Genomic DNA, 23,298 nt, shown 5'->3' with positions numbered 1-23,298 from the left:
ACCTTAATGGGACCTTCGAGATGATAGAGCCCAACCCCTTCATTTGGTTGATGAAGAAATGAGCTCCATGTCTTTGGGCAAGATAAAGACGTGCCCAAGTTCACACAGACTGTAGGGAGATTGTCCTGTTTATCTAAATGAATATAATTTAGTTTTTAAAAAATACGTATTTATTTATTTTGGCTGCACCGGGTCTTAGCTGCGGCACATGGGATCTTAGCTGCGGCATGCAAGCGGGATCTAGTTCCCTGACCGGGGATTGAACCCCGGCCGAGCTTGTAGTCTTACCCACTGGACCACCAGGGAAGTTCCTAAATGAGTATAATTTAAAAGCAGGACTTGTTTGTATCAGTTAAATGTTTTTTTGTCTTTTTTTGTTTGTTGTTGTTGCTGTTTTCTATCAGTAAACTTTAAGCTACCATTTTAATGTTTACTATTCGTGTTTGCCCTTTCCAAAAAGGATCTGCAGCAGCTGACAAGATGAAATGTCATATAAAATGGAACAGTTAGGAATCAAGATGGAAGCGATATCATTGACAGGAAGAGGGAGTTGACTTTAACAGGCCCTTGACAGTAGTTAATTACCCTAATGGGGTACAGAATTTGGCTCTGAATTCTTTGGCAGCTGAGTTAGACGGGAAGCACGTGGGGCTGCACAGTGCTCGTTGTCTGTGCTAAGAAAGTTTGAGCACTCAGCAGGGATGCACTTTCAGGAGGTGCTGAGTACAAGCGCAGGAGTAGCTTTGTGATATCCAGTGGGTTCCCAGCTGGCTAATGTTTACCAAAAAACCCCGAAGTCCTCGCTGAAGAATGCGATCCTTTTATCCAGGAAGACTAAGAGCATGATATTAAATCACATGATAGCTCTTATGGTTCAAGTGAATTCTTTTCTGATGCTCTATCTGAAAATAAGGATGAAAATCAGAGAATCTAGAAGAAAACATAGATAAACACGTCTAAGAATATCTTTTACAAATATCTGCTGTCTCAGATCTTAGATAAATACTGAACCACAGGCAAATTCCTGGATTGGATTTTCGTATATTTGGGGGGGGGGGGGGAGGGGATACTTATTGAGTTTCTACTGTAAATGTAATCCTTTTCTTTTTTAGGCCCAGCTAGCTCAAGGGCAGAGAGGACAGGAGGGGAAGCCCCTTCTGTTTCAGGTTGCATAAAGTATTTGCTAGGTTGTATTCTGTATCCAAAAGAAGCATCCTGGAATTCCCTGGCGGTCCAGTAATTAGGACTCCATGCTCCCAATGCAGGGGCATGGGTTCGATCCCTGGTTGAGGAACTAGAACTAAGATCCCACAAGTCACGTGGTGGAGGAAAAAAAAAACGAAATAGGCATCCAATAAAGTCACCTCTTCTAGCCACCAGGAAGCTGTCCTCCACCATCAAGTAGGAACAATTGATCTGTTTTCTGCTGGTGCTTTTTCAAAACCCAGTTCTTTTACAAAGCCTCTGAATATCCTGTGAGTCAATACTAGCCAACGTATTTTAATAAATAATACATTTTTTTCTTATAGACTCCTTGTCTTTAAAAAAATTATTTAAAAATTTCCCCTTTAAAATAATTCACAGTCTAATGACAGAAATAAGCGTCTAAAAAATAACTACAAGAAATGTGATGAGTGTCATACTGTACGTGGGTAAGAGTGGCTGGACCATTTCCTCTTCCAACAGTATACTTCCTCTTTTTATGTTCGCACATCATTGCATTATATATGGTGGATTGTTCCACTGAGATCAGATTGATCAAATGAGTATGTCTTGGTCTTTGTGGAAATACTTTTTTAAAGTTCATTGTGCATTTACATGTTTCTCGATGACTGTGAAAGTAGGGGTGTAGTAATTCTCCTGTCAAAAGGATATGTATATGTTCAGCTGTCTCCAACTATGAGAGTTAAAAGACAAAAAACCCTGATGTACTGTCCTATTCATTGCTAGCGTGAGATCTGTGTAAAAACTGAAGAATTTCTCAAAAGGTACTTTATTGGGAGAGTTCTGTGTTACATAACCACTTTATATTTTTTCACTAGAGAAAAAAAGGTGTCCCAAGGCATTTTTTTCTGCCCAGTGCAATTAAAAAAATTTTTTTTCATGGCAAAATACATATAACATAAAATTTACCATTTTAGCAACTTTTGAGTGTATAGTTCAGTGGTACTAAATACATTCATGATGTTGTGCAATTAGTCATTACTACCACCCATCTCTGTGACTCTTTCTAGTCTGTAAAACTGACTTTCTATATTCATTAAGTGATAACCCCCAATCCTTCCCATCTGGCCCCCCATAATCACCCTCCTACTTTCTGTGATTTTGACTAAGTACCTCATGTAAGTAGAATCATATCACATCTGTCTTTTCGTGACTGGCTTATTTCACTGAGCATAATGTCTTCGAGGAGCTTCCATAAGGTAGCCTGTGTCAGAATTTCCTTATTTGTCTTTTTTTTTTAACATTTATTTATTTAAATTATTATTTATTTCTTGGCTGTATTGGGTCTTTGTGGCTGGATGTGGGCTTTAGTTGCGGCGAGCAGGGGCTACTTTTCATTGCAGTTTGCGGGCTTCTCATTGCGGTGGCTTCTCTTGTTGCGGAGCACAGGCTCTAGGCGAGCGGGCTTCAGTAGCTGTGGCACGAGGGCTCAATAGTTGTGGCCCTTGTGGCTCTATAGCACAGGCTCAGTAGTTGTGGCGCACAGGCTTAGTTCCTCCATGGCATGTGGGATCTTCCTGGACAAGGAATCGAACCCATGTGCCCTGCATTGGCAGGCGATTCTTAACCTCTGCGCCACCCGGGAAGTCCCAGAATTTCCTTCCTTTTTAAGGCTTATATTCCACTGTATGGATATACCACATTCTGTTATCCATTCATCTGTCGTTGCTTCCACGTTTTAGTTATTGTGAATAATGCTACTGTGGATATAGGTGTACAAATATCTCTTTGAAATCTGCTTTCAATTCTTTTGGGTCTATACTCAGAAGTGAAATAGCTGGGTTATATGGTAATTCTATTTTTAATTTTTTGAGAAACCGCAATCCTGTTTTCCATAGTGACGATACCATTTTACATTCCCACCAACTGTGCACAGCAGTTCCAGTTTCTCCACATCCTCGCCAACTTCTGCTGTTTTCTGTTTTTTGATAGTAGTAACCCTAATGGATGCGAAGTGGTATCTCGTGCTTTTGATTTGCATTTCCCCAATGATTAGTGATGTTACGTATCATGTCATTTGCTTCTTGGCCATTTGTATATCTTTTTTTGAAATATCTATTCACACCCTTTGTCCATTTTAGTATTGGGTTGTTTGGTTTTTTGTTGAGTTTTGGAGTTCTCTATAAATATTAATCTCTTGTTGAATATTTTAAGATATTTCTCAAGGCATTTTTTTTCTGTCTGGTAAATTTTAAATAGAAATCACATCGGGCCCATGTCTTCAACGGAGTCCCACCATCTGTGCCTCTGCCTATCACAGATGTGTCACACACATGGAATGTTCCTTCTCCACCTGGCATTAGTTCTGCCACACCAACAACCCTGGGCTAGGAGAGGGCCCAGGACTTGAACCTGCAATGTGTCAAGTGGTGTTAGCCACCTGGGGGCTGGATGCAACTCCAACCACACCCTGGACGTTTGCCTGAACGGCATGGATTCCTCTGCTTCAACTACAGGGATCAGTTGCTCCCATCTTGAAAGAAGAGACTCGATTGGGTTTGCCAACGAGCCAGTGGTGTGCAAACCATTGTGGGGAGGGCCTCCATCTTTGAGGGCTGAGTTGGCTTATGACTGGCTTGTAGTCTGTGTTGGTTATTTGTGGGCTCCTGCTTCTTCGAGGTGTCTGCTTATCTTGGCGTCTCCCACACAGCCACGGAACGTGCAGAGCCTTGCACAAGCCAGGCGCTCATCATTTGTTGAATAAACTCTGATAAGTAAAGGTGATATGTTTGGAGTCGCGCTGCCTTGATTTTCACTTTTTGATTTAAATATCACAGCCCCACATGCCAACACCTCCCGCAAAACAGAGAGAAGCACCTGTGTTGGTTTTGGCACGGGATCTGTTCAAGGGCAGGCCTGGGCCATCTTTGTTCTCCACTGCGCCGTGCACGTGTATGCGTGCCTATGGGTGAGCAAAGGCACGTGTGTGTGTTCATGCACAGGTCTACTTATGTTTGCATGTGGACCCAGGGCTGGGCAGTCATGCCACCTCAAGACAGCAATTGGAGCTCTGACAAACTCAGAGATGAATACAGTAGACCAATGGGTCTCAACCTGTTCAAGTACAAGGACTCTTCTTTAATATAAAAATTTGCAAAGACTGCCACGTGGACTTTATTGTCGTTTCTGCATTTGCAAGTTGATAAAAATATGTCCCCATGCATTTGAAGACCTTTTGCAATGATTCCCAAGCTCTCCAGGTTGGAAGATCCACTTCCTGAATAGACCATTAACACCGGAAAGGGATAACTCCTGTGAACATCTGACATTGTAGCAACTTTCCCCCTAGACCAACATGACCGAAAATGTGGGCAAAGTATCACAAGCCCCAGAGACCATGTTTGTCTGGATCGCTGATACATCCTCTGAACCTAGCACAGGATCTGCACCTTAGGTACTGAAAAAGTACTTCTTGCAAAAATATCCACGGAGTGGCTGGCTAGGCTCACTCACCAGCTATGCTCTCAGGCCCTGCACACCAGCCTCAAAAAGCACGATGCAAAGTTCTGTGTAGAAGGCCTGACTGATCAACCTCAAACTTGTTTGCGAAACAGACATCGCATTACTTTATTATCATTAAATGACACAGAGCCTGTCCCGGGGCCGCCGTTCTGCCAGCCTGTTGGGAAATTTAACATCAGCCTCCATTGACAAATCCCTTCTCTCCCTAGAGTTGCATAAGGATCGTGTGGTTTCCTGGAAAACAGGGGAAGGGAAGAGATGCTGGTGGCGGTCACTGCTCAAGCTCCTTGTGATTCAGGCTCCCAAGGTCCCTAGAGGACAGGTGGCTCCCCCAGGCTCCCTGTCACATGAGATGCAAGGGGATCTCGGCCAAGGCTGCAAGTCCTAGGCCTTCCTGAACACCCTGAGCCGTCAGACGTTTCCCTGTGATGGACCAACCTCCATCCTAGGGGCGGCTCCCTCTCCCCAGTTTTGGGGACTCTCCTTTGCGGACTGCCCCATCTCTGCTCCTCTTGACTACAGCCTGCCTTGGGGTGAGGGACACTCAGGGCCAAGGGACCCCAGAGGGAACCAGCAACAAATTGCATCTCAGTGACTGGGGCACATTAGAATGACCACCAGCCTGCCTGTACCTAACACTTCCGGGTTGTTTCTAAATCATCAAGACCTCAAAGATTTTCTTCTGCCATCTTGTTCTTCTCAAACTGACCTGCCAGAGAAGCAACCTGGAATCCGAACTTGTCTTGCCTCAGGGATACGTACTTTTACTGAACGGCTGGTGGTGTTGACAGAGCTTCTCGAGACGATGTCAGATCCTGGCTTGAGCTTTGCCCTCACTTTGGAAGGCACCGAAATCCACTCTTTTTCCTTTTCCTAGGACCCAAGGCTGGGCTTCTTCAAAGTCCCAGCAGCGGGAGTTTTCGTTGATCAGCAAATTCTGGCCCAAACAACCCAAGCCCTAAGGAGGGGAGTGTTGGTTGTACCAGAAACTAATGGAATAGTTTCTGGCATGAAACCAGACCCTCTGTGCCAAGAGGTTCCAGGAAAACCAACACATCCCAGGACTGGGAGGAAATAAGGCAGCAACTGGGGACTTTTCCCTAATGAATCCAATAAATCCTTGGAAAAATCATCCACCAAAGGTCAGGTATAGATAGAAAACAACTTTGCAGGCTTTTGGAGCCATTTTTTTTTTCCTAAAGAGAGAGAAAAATAGAAAATATTCCATGCATTGGCTCTCAAAATAAATAACTAGGAATAGAAAACGCATCTATCTATGTAAGAGATATATAAACTTCAATTCTGTATTATGGCCAATTAACTGGGGGTGGTGGGAAGAAAAGGGAAAAGATGAATTGGAGGAGGAAAAGAAGTAGAAAGAGGAAGCAAAAAGGATGAGAGAGGAGAGGCAGGGAGAACTTGGAAGAAGGTTAGAGAAAGAAACTAAATATTTTCAGAGGCAGAGACATGAAACACAAGAGAACAGAGCACAGTGAAAGAACACCAGATTGAGAAGGCTCCAGAAGATTATGTTACAGAGGGACTTCCCTGGTGGTGCAGTGGTTAAGACTCCAAGCTCCCAATGCAGGGGCTGGGGTTCGGTGCCTGTTCAAGGAACTAGATCCCACATGCATGCCTCAACTAAGAGTTCAAATGCGACAACTAAGGAGGCCACCTGCTGCAACTAAGACCCAGCACAACCAAATAAATAAAATATTTTTTAAAAAAGATTATGTTATAGATACAAAAAACAGAGTAGTGGTTTCCAGAGGGGAAGAGGTGTGGGGGGCGGGTGAAATGGGTAAATGTGGTCAACTATATGGTGATGGCTGGAAACTAAATTTTTGGTAGTAAGTATGTTGCAGTATGTACAAAAGTTGAGATATGTTGTACACATGAAACTTTTATAATATTATAAACCAATGTTACTTTAATTTTAAAAATTGTTATCTAAAGGTAAATCACTGTCGTACTTTTCTGCTTACATGAGCATCTTAGACACATGGACAGTCAGAGCCTCAAGAGTATGAGGTTGTCTTGTCCAATTTTGCCTGGAGTGCATTTGTGTCCCCCTCCCCCACCAAAATTCACGTCTACCCTGGAACCTCACAACGTGACCTTCTTTGGAAACAGGGTCTTTGCAGATGTAATTAGTTAAGATGAGGTGATACTGGATGAGAATGGGCCCTAAATCCAATGACTGGTGTCCTTATGAGAAGGCCACGTGAAGATAGACACTCACGCATCTGGAGGGAGGCCATGGGACGACAGAGGGGGGATTAGAGTGGTGCAGTGCAAGCCACAGACACCAAGGATCGCCAACCGCCACGGAAGCTAGAAGAAGCCAGGAAGGAATCTTCCCTAGAGACTCTGGAGGCATCCTGGCATGGCTCACAGTTTGATTTCAGACTTCTGGCCTCCAGAACTGTGGAAGGATAAATTTTCGTTGTTTTGGGTCACAGTTTGTGGTGATTTACTATCTTTTTTTTTAAAAGACTTTATTTATTTGGTTGTGTTGGGTCTTCGTTGCTGAGCACGGGCTTTCTCTAGTTGTGGTGAGTGGGGGCTACTCTTCCTTGCGGGGTGTGGGCTTCTCAGTGCAGTGGCTTCTCTTTTAGCGGAGCGCGGGCTCTAGGCGCGCAGGCTTAGTTGCTGCGCAGCATGTCGGATCTTCCCGGACCAGGGCTCGAACCAGTGTCCCCTGCATTGGCAGGTGGATTCTTAACCACTGCACCCTAACCCTCACACACCTTCCTTTTCAGGAGAAGAACTGCAGGATGTGTGACATCTCCAAAGTCACGGAGTCAGCTGGTAGCCAATCAATCTCCCATTCCAACTTGCCTTTTACTTTGTCTTCAAGAATTTTATTTATTTCCAGCATCTTTCATCCTCTCTGAACATGGAGATAATCTTTCTCTTCTATTGTCTAAGTTCATGTTGAAATAAAGATTCATCTCTTATTGAATTAGAAAATGCGTATGAAGGGACAATTCAGGCTTTAGAAATACTTTGGACTCTGAAGCTTTTCAAAATATTTACTGCCTATTCCTTTGGCATTCGAGAACAATCTAATAGCTTATTACCTTTGAGATGAGGGCTGTCTCTTTCAAACACATTTTGAAATCCCCATTTATTTCTTTTATTCTGAGCAACTTTTTCAAGGCAAGCCAAATCCCTCTTGGGGATTGGCCTTAAAACTGTCCATGAAGTAGACCCTTTGATAAGAAATACATTGACCTCTTTCTGGGTTTTCAACTGACATCAAATCATATAGAGAACACGAGTTTTTAATGATTTCATAGTTCTTAACCCTCTTCTGGATCACGTCTCTGAGAAACTGATAAACGCTGTGGACTCTCTCCCAGAACGTCCTGTACCCTCACAACTTTTTGCACCCATTCTCGGGGGGTTCGCAGGCACCATGCCCTGCCCCTCCCTCCCGTGGACCCCAGCTGCGGAGACTTTTCTGCTGGGCATCCACCTGCTTCCAGTTCACCTTCTCACCTGGGCCTCACGGTGGTGAGTGAGCAAGGGCGGAATCGGACCTATGGCCAAGGTTTTCTCTCCAACATGCTAATGATACTGGTGGAGAGTCTTAAAAACCGCTGTGCTCAGGAGCTGAGTTCTGGCGGAGCTTTGGGGGACTTTCTCCTTAAGACTCTCAAAGATTGGGTCAGGCCAGTGGGAGTCCCAGCAGCAATTCCCAGGGGACAGTGGTGGCTTTTCGAAGAGGACTGATTGGGTCGCAGGGCTGGCAGGTGTTCCTGCTCTTGCTCTCCCGTGCCTTGGGGTCCTGGCACACGTCCCCCCATTGTTGGTCATGACCGTTGCCCCTCACCCCGCCTTTTCCACCTGCTTCCCTCTACCTGCCCTCAGGTCTTTGGTTAGACCCACCTTCCTCTTGGACACTTTCTCTGATCCCCCCGGAGTCTGTTAGGTGCCCCTTCCCTGTGCCCCCATTGGCTTTGAATTTCTCCATCACTGCCTTTGTCCACTGTTGTAACTGGCCCTCTACTCACCTGTATCTCTACAGGATTGTACAGGAGATCAAGGGCCACGTGATTCTTATAATCTTCTATTCCCAAGTGTCGGGAAAACAGAGCATGATGGATGGATACAAGCTTGCTGAGTAAGTACGTGAATAACTGGCTGGTTCAATGCAGGGCTTCTCAACCTTGGCACTATTGGCATTTGGGACTTGATACTTCTTTGTCATAGGGGTTGCGTCGTAGGGGTTGTCCTGTGCATTATAGGATATTTAATGGCATCCCTGGCTTCTACCCACCACATGCCCGTAGCACCCCCACCCAAATGTGACAAATAAAAGTGTCTCCAGACACAGCCCAGTGACCCCTGGGAGGTAAAATCGCCCTGGTAGAAAACCACTGCGCGGGCTTCCTAGGTGGCGCAGTGGTTGAGAATCCGCCTGCCAATGCAGGGAACACGGGTTCGATCCCTGCTCCAGGAAGATCCCACATGCCACGGAGCAACTAAGCCTGTGCACCACAACTACTGAGCCTATGCTCTTAAAAAAAAAAAAAAGAAAGAAAACCACTGCGTGAATGAATGAATGAATATTGACCTTGGGGTCACTTTGCCCATCTTGAGTCTATGTCAGGGAGTGAGAGTTCGGCCGATCAATTTCCGCTGGTGGAGACCTCAGCATGTGCTCATGAAATGGGTGTCTGCGGCTCCTCAGCAGGGGGAGGGGAAAAAGTCCACTCCACCTTTTCTAAGTGGTCTCTTCTCTAATGATCTAATTACAACGTGAGGACACAAGAGGGAGCTCTAACTAACAAGTTTCGCAGCGGAGAAAACATCCTTCCTCCCCTGGAAATGGTGCCAGGACCCTCCCGTTCTGTGATCAGATCAGGCTTAGATGCTTGGTTACGGCATCGGGTTAGGACGTTGGAACCAGGATCCGGGGTTTAGAGAGATTTTAGCCATTAAATATACCCAAAGAAAGACCCCTGCGTGTGTGGTGACCTCCTCAGACGGATACACTGAGGGGAAGACTCAAGACCCAGTTATGCTCTGTAAATAAGTCAGAAGCAGTATGAACAGTGTCTCCCCAGCTTCCCCAGAAGTGGCCCTGCCCTGGTGCCAGCAGGGGACTGAGGAGTCGACACGGGGTCTCAGGGCGCTCCCCAAATCACTGACACAACGACTGTCAGGTTTGAAGGCTGTTAGCGATTGTCTAATCCTTTGTCTCTCTCTGCCCTGAGTCCATGGCCCTGAAAACTGGGAAACTGTATGATATCTTTGTGATACAACATTGTGTGTGTGCATGTGTGTGTGTGTCCACAGCTTCCATCATATTTTGAAAGGACTCTAAACCCTCCAAATGTTAAGAACTGTTAGTCTAACCTCCTCATCTCACAGGAAGAATCTAAGAGGCGCCTTCAAGTTTCTGCAGCTGTGAGCTGGCAATCAGGACACACACCCAGATCTCCTCTGCCTGCAGGCCCAGAGGGTGGTGCTGCGATGGGACCCTGGCCTGTGGGACAGGGAGGTCTGGTCTGAGGCCACAGGGGAGGGTGGGTCCTGAGGCTTGGGGGTGGGGTGTGGAGAGGGGGCTTTGCCAGTAGGGTTACCAGATAAAACGTAAGATGCCTAAAGTTGAATTTCAGAAAAATGAATGCTTTTATAGTATAAATATGTCCCCGATGTTACAAGGGACATACTTATACTCAAACATTATTTTTGTTGTTTATCTGAAATTCAAATGTAACTGGGTTTCCTGGTTTTCTTTATTTTGTGGGGGGGGGGGTTGTTACTGTTTTTAGCTCAATCTGACAACGGCGTAGCAGGCTTCGGCTGGGAAGCAAACGCTGACGCACCAGCCGATGGGTGCTAATGACTCCGTGTTGGAGACTCAGATTACCTCTGACTTCAGGGAAGCCCACCGAGGCCCTGGCCTGCCAATAGCACCTGCTTGGTTCCCTCTGCGACCTTGGATGCTCTGAGGCGTCCCCGGCACGACAGATATTCTATATGCGTGTGGCCTCTCAGAAGATGACATCTCACAGGTCTGTGAAGAGTAAAGACTGAATTTATTTGATACAACACCCCGCGGGGCCCCTGCACTGTGTCGCTGAGGAGGTGGGGGAGGGGCTCAGGTGGGTGGGCTCGCGAGCGCAACCCCACCATAGGACAGCCGCCGCCCCTCGTCCACCCACTCGGGACACCATCAGAAACACCTGAAGACCTTGGGAGACCATTCCTTTAGTAAGGAATAAATAACGAGAAAATTAGAAAGAAAAATAGGCATTTCATTTTCCTATTAAAAAAAAAAATATTGGCTGGAGGCAACCACCTGCCTGTTCTTCGGCCTTCAGCAGAGTAGAGGAAAAGAAAGCAAGGGGACCGAAAACCAGCTTAAGGACATCTGTGATTTGTCCAACTTCATTTTTTGTTTGGTGCCTTGCCCGGGATGAACCGTGTCTTCACGTTGGCATCTCAGAAGGGTTGCTCCCAAGCAGCCCTGTTTTCCCACTTGTGTCAGGTGAGGTCGTAGAGGGGACAGGGTGCAGCTGATTGGTCTGTGCTGTGCACTTCCAAGGAACAAGGACTGCCCAAGAACCACAGACCCTTGAAGGACCAAAGGCAAAGAGAAAAACTAGCCCCTAAGCCAGGCCATCAGGAGGAATCGACTGAAAAACAGAAACTGGTTTCTGTGTATGAGGGTACTTGGGAAAGTTCTTGATCTCCGTACAAGACAAAATATTCAAGTTTCAAAAGATCCCAATGGCCAGTTTACTCTGAACCTCCTGCAGTTGCTCTCCACTCCTGAGGATGCTCCAACATGGTGGGAGGCAGGCCGTGTGGGAAATTAATCAGCCCCTCTGTTAGCTCTTTATACCCAACATAAATGTAGTTAAGATGGATTTAAGAACTGGTGACTCGGCCTGAGGAATTACTGCGTTCAGTGGGCGCAGGGCAGTTTCATAAATAAGTGCACAAAACTCTTGGAATACAGGAATCATCTGCTCAGGAATGTGGGTGTCCTCCCAGGGAGGAGCGTGTGCCCTCGGAGTCCTAAGTTCCATCAAGGGAGCCTTCCGTTCTCTGCAGCGACAAGAGACAAGACATGCTGTGGTCACACCCTTCAGGATTGAAGACCGGCCTGGTGCAAAGATATGCAAAACTGCAGATAGCACTTGTCCAAGGATTTGTCTTCCACAGGCATACCCCACCCTGTGGGGGCAGCTCCTGCCCACACTCATTTTCCCCTTCTCTCCACGCCTGCTCTGTAGGGCCTGCAGCCTCTGCTCCCCACAGGCACGCTGCACATCAGGCTAGCAACCGATTTCATCAGGCACCCGCTGTGCACCTGGCACGAGCACATGTGCACCCACAGAGGGAGACTAGGAAAGTTAGGGAGACCTGGCGTCTTGCTCCAGTTCTACCTCTCACATGAAGTGAACTTTCTCTAGGTCTGTTTTTAACTTTCAAAAATTAAAGACTGAACTCAAATGATCAAACTGAAATGTTTTTAAATTATATGATTCTGCCTCAAAAAGGAATGAAATTCTATGTCATTTCAACATGGATAAACTTGAAAACATTATGCTAAGTGAAATAAACTAGACACAAAAGGAATAAATATGGGCTTCCCTGGTGGCGCAGTGGTTAAGAATCTGCCGGCCAACGCAGGGGACACGGGTTCAAGCCCTGGTCCGGGAAGATCCCACATGCGGTGGAGCAACTAAGCCCGTGCGCCACAGCTACTGAGCCCACACACCACAGCTACTGAAGCCCGTGTGCCGAGAGCACATGCACCACAATGAAGAGTAGCCCCTGCTCGCTGCAACTAGAGATAAGCCTGCACACAGCAACAAAGACCCAATGCAGCCAAAAATAAATAAATATTTTTTTTTAAAAAAGGAACAAATACTGTATGATTCCACTTAGATGGGGTACCCAGAAGAGCCAAGTTCATAGAGACAGGAAGTAGAATGGTGGCTGCCATTCTGGGAGGAGGGGGGAATAGGAAGTTAGGGCTTCACAGTTGCAGAGTTTCTGTTTGGGCCGATGAAAAGTTCTGTGGTTGCACAATAATGAGAATATACTTCATGCCACTGAATGGTACACTGAAAAATGGGGAAGATGGCAGTTTCTTGTTCTGTATATTTTGCCACAATAAAAAGTGAAAGAAAACTTAAAAAAAAACCTCCAGATGTCACCTTGCAGGGTTCTCTAACTGCTCCACCTATACGCCTGTCGGTGACTGGACCCCCGTCTGACCCAGGCACTCTTCTTTCTGCTGAGGATCCAAGAGCCTGCCCCCAAGAATTTTATATCCTATCAATCACTGATAAACAATGTTACCATGAAGTTGAAGGTGGCAGAGGTCCTGACAAACTGCAGGAGTTGAGAGGTGGTGAGAGGACCCTAGCCGGGCAGCGAGGGGGGATGGATTGTGATGAATGGACAGAGTAAAGGGGCAAGAGTGGAGTATGCTGGGAAACACTGGGGTAGAGGGGCCCTGGGCAACAGTGAGTCTGGAGGAGCAGGCAGCACCTGAGTGCATGGCTGTGGGCCCTCCGCGAGCTCAGGGTGCTCTGCTGCAGGTGGATCTCAGGGGGAGGCAGGAGCAGAAGTTGTGGGGATTGGCCAGAGTCTTGGGAACCCCATGGCCAGGCTGTCCGTCTCCCTGAGGGTTGGCTGAGATGGGGTCTCTGTTTTGTTCTGATCCTGTCGGGTCTGAGGAGCCTCTTGGAACAGGATGCAGGTCCATGGGGCTCCCGCTGGAAGGTCAAGGCTCTGTCCCCTCCTTTGCCAGGAGACCCAGGCTAGCTGGCCAAGAGAGCTGTGCTGGCCCCCTGGGGCTGGAGGCCTGCCAGCCCTGGCAGCTACTCTAGCTCCATTTCCTCTGCTCGTCCAGCCGCTCTGCAGGCCTCAGACCAAGTCCTTCCCCAGACACCTCCACTCTCCCCTCCAGGGGAAGTGAGCGCTCGGGGAGCTGCTGCAGGACCAGCTCCAAAGATGGGAAGGGCTGGACCACAGTCATCCGGGCCTTGGGGATTTGGAATTAAAGGCTAACGTGCTCACGTCCAAGGGTGTGCTTGTCTGTGTTTAAATCAGAGGCCAGCTGTCAGGCACCCGAGTACAGCCAAGAAATCGCCCCACTTCTGGCTAGAACATGGTGTGGACACTCTCAAAGGTCATTTTGCTTCTAACACTCCTGGGATCTCTACTTCCTGCTTCACTTCCAATGAACTAGATCTGTGCTGGGTGCTGGCTTAATGCTTGCAACACCCAAGTGAGAGGGTTCTATTTCCTCCAGTTTACAGATGAGGAAACCAAGGCCTGGAGAGGTTAGGAAATCTGCCCAAAGCGACATGTCTAATAAATAGCTATCAGGGAAAAGTCAAGTTTTAATGGGAGGTCTCTGCTTCCTAAGTCAATGTGTGGCTTGGGCTGAATCCTGTGCTTTGGGTAAGCAACTGCTACATTCCCCTCATGTGACAGGGGCATTTCAGGGCCAAGTGAAGTAAATTCCCCATCCATCCCCTATGCTGCTGGAGTGTTAGATGGAAAGCACTTTGAAACAAGCATCTAGCTTTTCTATGATAGTTTGCAGTCTGCAAAGTACTTTGCACATGCGTTTCTCATTTAACCCTTAAGACGCTCCTTAATAGACTGATATTACTGTTCTGTTGTCATCAGCATCTCCAGTTCACAGATGGGGAAGCTTAGGCTTGGCCGGAGAGCTGGAACTCATGCCCCGGTGTCGTGATCCCACCTCCAGGGCTGTTCCCATCGCAGTCCAGCTGCCTCCGGGCTCCCGGGGAGGAAGGGGGTGAGTTGTAACTAGGAACTGCCTTTTTTCAGTAAGAAGGCAAGTTCGTTCCAAGATCCTGAGACCCACTCAGGTCCAGATTCACCCCTTTAAGTACAGGGTGTTCTCGTTCACGTTATCTGTCTGCCTGAGCCACAAATACAATTTATAAACAAGGCAAAAATGGCAGAGGAAAAATGAAGTCAGAGTGTGCCGTTGAAGCCAGTCAAACAATACTAAATTAGTATTTGGCTAAGTGGTTATCTCATTGTTAAGATATTTCCTCCAATATGTTTTCAGAAGCAACAGCCATTAAACAACTGGGAATGATCGCCAGGTTTGATTTCAGGAAGGAAATCCCCTCCCATCTCCCTGCTGGGCAATTCAATTAATTTTCTCCTGACCCTCACCAGCTGATTATTAGGGAAACTATACCTGCTTCTTTTATAAACAAGACGCATTTGCTTAAAGATTCAAAATGCCTTTCCCAACGGCTGGGAATCCCTGAGCTCCCGCCAAAAGGCTTTATTATTTCGGGGGGCAGGACCAGCCGTGGGTGACCTCTCGGGAGCACTCTGCGAGCAGACTCCTGGGCCCATGGGTCAGCTTCTGGGAAAAGGGAAAGTTCTGTCTGTCCTAGAGCTTGGAGCTTTTGTCCAGAGAGACTGTCTGGACTGGAGACAAAATAAGTCGGTCCTGCAGGTCCAGCAGACCTGCCTTGGCTGGACACACCCATGATTATTGCAGCAGAAGAACATTTCTTTATCTGGGTCCCACAAGGCCCACGGAGCAAAGTTCTCACTTTCTACTCTCTCAAGGCCATGATGGCTGGGACACTGACATCACTTCTTGGAGGGAGTCTTGTGTTATAGACTAGCCGGGGAATCTGGAGACCTAGGTTTCTAGTCCTGGCTCTGCTATCAACAAGCTGGGTGATCCTGGCCAAGCTGTTCTGCCAGTTCAGGCCTCGGTTTTCTCATCTATAAATTGGGCCCCCTTTCCTTCCAATGCAACAGTTTCTGATTTCAGGAGTCTCGGTGGGCTTAGGCTAGAAAAAGACATTCATTTTACTCCTCTTTTCCTTAAATCGATAGCCTTCCTCCATAAAAAGAATGTCAGCGGCTTCCTGTCTGTCAAAGGCATAATGAGTTCTCTGTTTTACAAGAATTCAGACTCAGGCAAAACAAAGGAAGCTGGGGGCCCATTGGAAGGGCTACCAGCAATCTTGCTGAAAGTTCTTCCCAGACCTTAAAGAAGCAGTTTGAGAGACAAACCCCTCATTTCTTAAGATGTTAGCTGCCCAGTTAGTTAACTCCTGTGCTGCTGGGTAGCTCATAAAAAGGTTGGGAGTAGGAAGGTAGGGGGAGATGGGTCTCTGCAAAACTTGAACTTGGACCTCTGCGCTTCTTTTAAACATTCCCATCTGCCAAGTGGCAGCTTCCTAAATCCCGTTTCCTACAGAAGGGCACTTCATAATGAGGTGCTCGAGTTCTTCCCAAGCAAGCCCTAACTTACCTTTCCCAGTCACTTGTCACTGGCACCCTCGTCTGCTCCCATTCTGAGCTGCTGGAGATTGTTCCATCCCTCACACCTCTGCCCTGCTGATATTTCTACCTGGGGGCTCATTTTTCATGGCCCATCCAAATGACCCCTCCTTAGTGAAGAGGCAGCTGCCAGGCTGGGTGCAGCACCTCTCTTCCCTTTTTCCATGGTTTCTGGAGTAGCTGTTATCACTTTGCTTTCTGAGCTAACTCATCTGATTCCCTCACTGGATCAAAGACCTTGCGTGTCCCCCGCAGCAGAGGGCCTGGTGTGTGAGGGTGACTGTCGGATGCTTCACTTCTCCAAGTACACCCCTTGAATCTGCCTCACTTCCCAAGGACTTGGATTCAGACGAAGTGTGGACTCTGCTCACCTAGAGCTAAGTGGCCTAGATTCCCAACCCTGCAGGGGACTTCCAGGCTCTCCCTGCACAAGTGGCCTGAGACGTAATGATGGAAACAGTGGGAGAGAATTTCAAAACCACGACTGGCATAGAAAACCTGGCTAGCCTGAGGATCAGGCTAGTCGGCGGAGCCCAGGCTCCTGGTCTAAAACAGATGAGGCTAGTGCAGGGGTGCAATGGCTGGGGCTGCAGAACCCGGGTGAGTCTGGAAACATTTCACGGTTCAGTGGACTGTTTTTAAAAAGAAAATAATGCATATGAAATGGGTACTTACAGAATATCTATTTTCCACGAAATCTGCAAAACAAAGGATAACATGGAGGTGAGCAATACAAAGAGCACGTGTTAGGCTGCCCCCCACCCCCGCAGCATCTCAGGAGCTGAGCCGGTGAAGGAAAGAGGGAGGGAGGGGCGGCGGTGCAGGGTGCCAGGCCCTCAAGCTTACTGGGCGCCCAGGTTTATGGCTCCTCTTTTGCCCACAGACAGCTTCCCCGGGCCCTGTAGCTCCATGGGACGAGCATGTAAGGTCCCAGGCAGCTCATCTGACAGTTTTTTAAAAAACTAATAACACATGTTATTTTAGGGAAAGATCCTGAAAATTACAGAAAAGTAGACAGCAGGTAAAAATGATCTCTGGTTCCACTGTTGACTGAAATGTCTTCCAGTCGTTTTCCACTAAGAGTAGGGGTTTTTTTTTGGGGGGGGGGGATGTAATTATACAGTTTATGTCATTTTATAGTCTCTTTTTCATAGAATGTGATTTTATAAACATTTCTGGTACCTTCTTAAACAGAATTGTTAGGAACTGCATAATAATCTTTCAATGGATACGCAATTGTTTACTTAACCAGTTCCTTACTTTTAAAAATTTAGGTTCTTTCCAAGTTTTTGCTGTTTTAAATAATGCTGCTGACACTCTTGTTGGGAATAAAGCTCTTTCCATATTTCACACTAGTTTGTCTAATTCCCAGGAATGGGATCAATGGAGCAGAAAGTATAAACAAGGCCCACGCCCTCGGCATATGTGGTCCAAGTGCTCCGAAGGGCAGGGCCTGGGAGCCTCACCCCAACTGTCCAGAGACCACGGACAGTCTTCCTGCCAGGGTGCCGGGACAGGCTGGCCGTTCTGAAAATGTCCAGAAGTTAGGAGCGCGGGTGAGAAAGGCCCAAGAGAACAGAAGACATTGTGTCGAAGGTGAGTGACCACCTGCATTAGTTAGAGATGGTTTTCACTACAAGAGGAAAGAGAAGGGTATGACTTGCCCCTTGGACAGGACCAGGCCCCACTACCAGCAGTCTCTGAAGGGGGCGGGGCTTACACGTTGGGGCTCGTTCCCCTAATAGCCCACTATGGACACGGCTCTGAAGACACAGAAGCCTGGGGGAGGCCCAAGAGGAGATGAGGGCTTGGGGGGTGGTTGCTGTCCTTGAAGGTGGTGGAGGGCCATACTCTGCACCCACCCCCAAATCCTCAGTCTCATGTGAGAGCTAGCCCAAGGGGCTCAAGCCCAGTGCCTTCTGAATCTTGGGCTGTCTTAGGGCCCAACTGTCACAACAGGAGTCACAACCTTCTGTTTCTTTCTCTAATTTAAAAATATCCTGTTTCCACCAGTCCACTTCCCCCTCAAACCCTGTCTTATCACAGCTCCATTGTGCGTCTCCTCTAGAGGGAACAGGGCCAGGAGTTCCTAAGGGGCCCCCTTCTGTCCTGGCTGGGCCAGAGGTAGGCGTCAAAGGCCAGATGGATGAATCAGCCCGACCAAGAAGCTGAGCCATTGTGTAAACTTCCACACATTGAGTGAGGCCGTGAGCAGCGCCCCACCCCCAGCCCAAACCTGACCTGGGAGGACCCAGAGGATCCCATGTTTCCCACTCCTCCAAAGCCCCACGGGCTCTGAAATAGGACACAAGAGGGCAAGAGGCTCAGGCTGCGTTTCCTAAAGCAATCGGGACACACAATACTCAAATTCAAGTATGCCGGTAATCCTGACGGAGCCCCAAGTTATGCACGCTTGTTGTTTGGTTTCTTCTTGGTACTAGAATCTGGTGGACGGTATCCACTTTTTTTTTTTTTTTTTTTAATGGAGCAAGTTTTATCCCCTTGCACTCTGAGGTAGGAGATGCTACCCTGGGGCCAGGTTGGCAGTGCCCACTGGCCTAGTTTGCTCTGGGCCTCGCTGGATAGGTGGAGATGGGACACGGCATAGGAGCCCTCTGTTCTTTGGTCCTGTCTCCATGACCAGCCACTCTTGGTATACTTGGATTTCTGCTCCCTTAAGAAGTATCCTGGAAGTTGAATTCCAGGCAAAGAGAAAGCAGAAGAGGGAGGCTGAGGGAGGGAGGTGAGCCCTGCCTTATCCAAAAGACACAGGTTAGTGTCTGGAGCAGGACTCGGCACCTCTCCCCAGAACCATGAGTTGCCGGGTGGGATGTGCCCAGGACACCTCCAAGGTGGCACAGGGTATCTGGGGTGGAAAATCAGCTCTCGTGCTGGAGGAATCACAGGAAACGAATTCCTCCAAACCGGAGTTCCTCAACCCTGGCACTACTGACATCCTGGGCTGGATAATCCTTTGTTATGGGGCTTGTCCTGTGCCTTGCAAGATGTTCAGCGGTGCCCCTGGTCTCCACCCATTAGATGCAGTAGCACCTCTCCACCCTGCCCCCGCCCCCACCATGACAACCAAAAACGTCTCAAAACATTGTCAGATGTCTCCTGCATGGAGAACTACTGCTCTAAAACTGTAGAAATCTCACCTTAGATCTGAGTTCTTTCATAGGGAAGAACTTGACTGTGTTGCTAATTAATTATAATAAAGCACTTTATGCTCCTGTCTTAAAAACTGGGGTAAATATATGTTAATAAGTTATGCTTTGGATGAACAGCAAACCATTTTAGAAAGTACTTTCAGGAGAAGCTGGAGCGCTGTAGAACCATCAAGCACTGAATCAGCGTGAAGATAACAAACTTTGCCGTCTAGCCAGGAATTCCAGTTCACCCAAGGCTCAACTAGGCTGGGAGAAGCTGAGTAAGCCCCGGAGAGCCATGAGCTTACGGAGAGGCTCTCTACCCAGCTACCATTTATCTCTTTTAGCTCACATCACTAGGAGATCACGAGAGAAAAAGGGGGAGGGAAAAAAATTAAACCTTTCCTTGGATTTGTCGGCATCAGTCAGAGGAGGAAGAGGTGGGGTGGGGGGGGCTTTTGACCCCAGGTCAGCTCACAGCCCAGAGCGTCAAGCCATGAACAAACCCTGGGAAGACGCCTCCCCCACCTAAACCAAGAGAGCTCAGCTGAGTAACAAATGATCCTGCGTGAAGTTCGAACCCAAGCGGCTGGGGGTGAATTGGTTCTAGTTAAGCGCTGGGAGCGGAAGGTACCACACTGGATCACTTTCCTTCAACTCTCACTTCTTAGGACCATCCACATGACTGCTTAATGAGGAACATACAACAAATCATTAACCGTAACCAGAGCCACTATTGCTGACAAATCCTAACCACAGGCAAGTAAGCAAAAAGGGAATAAGAACTTTAAAAAACCCCAAGTGCTACACTTGCAGATCGAAATTATGAGGAAATTGTCAGCGTTTTCTCCATGCATGAGAAAGCCAAAGCTTCCTGACCAGCAAAATCTTTCTCTGCCGCAAGTGGGGAAAGCGGAGCGGGGTGGGGGGTGGGGGTGAATTGGGAGATTGGGATTGCCATATATACATGACTAATAAGAAAAAAAATATCGAATTGTACACTTTAAATATATGCAGTTTATTGTATGTCAATTGTATCTCAATGAAAGTTCTTAAAGAGAAAAAAAAAAATCTCTCTGCCTGTTCTGGCAGTGTCCCTGGGGCTTGCTCTGTCTTCTCCTGAGGCTGACTTCCATTTGGTCTCTTTCTGATAAAGTCTTCCTAGTTCTGAGAATCCCTCTCCTACCCTCCCTAATAGGCTGGGAACATGTAGTGAAGAATCATCTAATGGATGGAAAACAAAAAAGTTCAAAGATCGAGAAGTTTCCTCGCCTCAGACTAAGAGTTAATTGCTGGGACCGGAAGATGTTAGCTCAGCTGTATGTCAACAAAATAGAACAGCAGCACAGGGAATTCTGATCAATATTACATAACAACCTAAATGGGAAAAGAATTTGAAAAAGAATAGGTACATTTATATGTTAAAAAAAAAAAAAGCCAAAGTAACTCCAATGGGAAAATAAGCTTTAATATCAAATTTTTCTAGTTATGCTACTATATTAGTACTTATATTTTCCTAAAAATGAGTATTTCAGGTGTTGGAATAGTTAAGAGTAGGAAACACAATGCCATTTGTGCTTGAGTCACTGTAACAACATATTAATAATGAATTTAAATTTTCCAATAAATTTTCAACTATGAAGAAAAATATAGACTAGCAGACATGCGTGACCTTGGTCAAGACCCAGCGGGAGGCACTGAGCTGGAGGAGATGCCTCCTTCCTCCTCATTTTATAAAACCCACCCCCCCACCACAGCCCTCATCCACTCAAGGGCCACACACATTCCTGAGGAACACTGAGGGGTCCCCTGCAGCAACTCCACTGAGGCCAAGGGCATTTTATCGAGAATTAATGAGGAAACTAATGCCCTATGAGAGAGAAGTAGGGGTGGGGCCAAGTCTTATAACCTGATGAGGGCAGAGCGGAGACCAAAGCCCAGGTCTCCTACTTCGGATGTTTTCCACTAGGTTTGCCGTAAAAAGAACCCCCCCGGGGTGGGGGTGGGGGGCTCTGACCTACATGAATGCAGCAGAAACACAGTAAAGTGGCCCCTGAGACCCAGGACTTAATTCAGACCTGAAGGGCAAACTTGGAGTCAAGGGTGGAGAAAGAATTAGGCTTGGCTCCAAGGGACCCGGGGAGTGACTCTTAGAAGTGACTGCATCCCCACTCCCCTCCGACATGTTCCAGGGCGTGGCTCTGCAATGACTGAGACACAGACAAATGACCACCACTTGCAAACATCAGGACACTGAGACCCTCTGAATGTTATGATTGGAAAGCAACTTTAGAGCAATCATTCAACCACCTGATTTGACAGATTAAAGCAGCTGAACGTAGTCAAATTCACAGAGACACAAAGTACAGTGGTCATTGCCAGAGGCTGGGGGGCCTGGGGAGTCATCGTTTAACGGGTAAGGAGTATCCGTCTGGAAAGATGAAAAGGTGCTGGAGACGGTGGTGATGATTGTACAACAATGTGATTGAACTCAGGGTTACTGAAATGTACACTTAAAAATGGTTAAAATGGCAAGTGCTATGTATATTTTACTAGTAAAAAAAAAAAAAAAAAGCTGAGCTCAGAGCCTAAGCCAAGATTGCAAAGACCTGGTGCCTCCCAAGGCCTACAAGATCCCCCAACACCCTCTCCAGGGCCCTGGTCCTACCCAGAGCCCCACCTGGGCTGCTCCTTGGAGGCAAGCCTGCCCATGCCCTTTTGCTTATCTAGAGGAGCAGTTTTCCTTTGTATCACTCGGGGAAAAAAGGGGTCTAAGAGCCAGAACTACGCCCTGTGAGCCATTTCCCAAAATAGCCAGCCCTGAAGTGCTGCTTGTCGGAAGACGATGGGGAACTGAGAAACGAAGGTGGGGAAGAACAGAAAACGAAGAAGGAAAGTCAGATAAGACTTGGCCCGGAGTTCAGCCTGCTCACTGACCGGCCAGAGACCCACCCCCACCGGGGCCTTTTTATTGTGGGTCACACCTTCCCCTCAGCGCGCACGCATACACACACACACACACACACACACACACACACACACACACACACGTGCGCGCGCACACACACACACGCACACACACACACACACACGTGTGCGCGCACACACACACACGCACACACACACACACACACACAGTGTTTCTGGGTTATCTCTGCCGACCAGTTTGCAGCAATCCCTCCAGGATTGCTGGGGAGTAAGAAAGACTCTACCGCTTCCAGTGAGCCGCAGAGCAGAGCTCAGAGTGGTACACGCAGAAGGCAAGTCAGAGCATCGAGAACACGGTTCTAAAAGCGTGCCCCCGGACCAGCAGCAGCAGCGTGTGGGAATTTGCTAGAAATGCAAAGTCTCAGCTCATTCCAGGCCAACTGAACCAGAGGTGGTGCCACACTACCTGCTTTGTAACCACCCTGGAGAAGCCCTGCCCCTCGTTCCACAGAGAAGGCCCCGAGGCCCCGAGAGGCTCCGTGAAGCGCTCAGGGTCACCCAGGCTCTAAGTAGGCAGACGGAAGTGGAAACCAGTTGGTCTGGCAACACAGAGAGGAAACGTGAGGCTTGTGAAGAGCGCTGCTCTGCAGCCAGGCTCCCCGCACTCAGCCCCTGTGCCGCCACCACTGGAATGATAGGAATAATATTAGAGCCTCCATCACCCCTGTGATGGTTTTCAGCAGCTGACAGAGGAAAAGAAAGAAAGAGAAGGGAAGAGGAGTCAACCAAGGCCTGCAGCCTTCTCCCCTTAGGCAGCCGCTGAGTGAGAAAACTCAAAAACAGGACCTCCCTTAGCTTTCAGGACACGGGCTTTTGCAGCAGTGATGTGATTTTGGCTCCAAGACCCAGGGTTCCCTCTGCCCACCTGGCGGGAGTGGGCTACCAGGTTAGAGACCAGATTACAGAGAGACCCAAGCCCCAAATGACCCCTGATGGCCCAGATAGCTCAGTGGGAGTGCCCTGGCCTGGGAGTCCAGAGCTGGCTCTAGTCTTGCCCTGGGTCAGGCACTGAACTCACCATGAGGTAGGGACGACACACTGATGGCGTGCTTGGGGTAACCGGCACCAGCTCCCCTGGTGCTGTCTCACCCTCTTTTCTCATTTAATCCCATCTCTGTTTAACAACTGATGAAACTGAGTCTCAGAG

At 47.8% G+C, this 23,298-nt stretch overlaps 1 protein-coding gene across 1 annotated transcript in view; it reads right to left on the bottom strand.

Annotated features, from left to right (window-relative positions):
* Nucleotides 1-10,726: 10,726 nt before the first annotated feature.
* PECAM1 (platelet and endothelial cell adhesion molecule 1) overlaps nucleotides 10,727-23,298 on the bottom strand; it is a 52,381-nt gene continuing 39,809 nt past the window's right edge. Inside the window, exons 16-17 of the mRNA XM_057716035.1 lie at nucleotides 16,690-16,712; nucleotides 10,727-11,754 (exon numbers count right to left, since the gene is read on the bottom strand). Coding sequence (XP_057572018.1) covers nucleotides 11,725-11,754; nucleotides 16,690-16,712 — 53 coding nt within the window. The 3' untranslated portion in view covers nucleotides 10,727-11,724. The remainder of the gene's footprint in view (nucleotides 11,755-16,689; nucleotides 16,713-23,298) is intronic.

The sequence above is a fragment of the Hippopotamus amphibius genome, chromosome 17 (genome assembly GCF_030028045.1).
Source record: "Hippopotamus amphibius kiboko isolate mHipAmp2 chromosome 17, mHipAmp2.hap2, whole genome shotgun sequence".
Taxonomy (NCBI): Eukaryota; Metazoa; Chordata; class Mammalia; order Artiodactyla; family Hippopotamidae; genus Hippopotamus; species Hippopotamus amphibius.
Note: the sequence above shows the minus strand (reverse complement) of the source record. Positions and strands in the feature narration are given on the sequence as shown.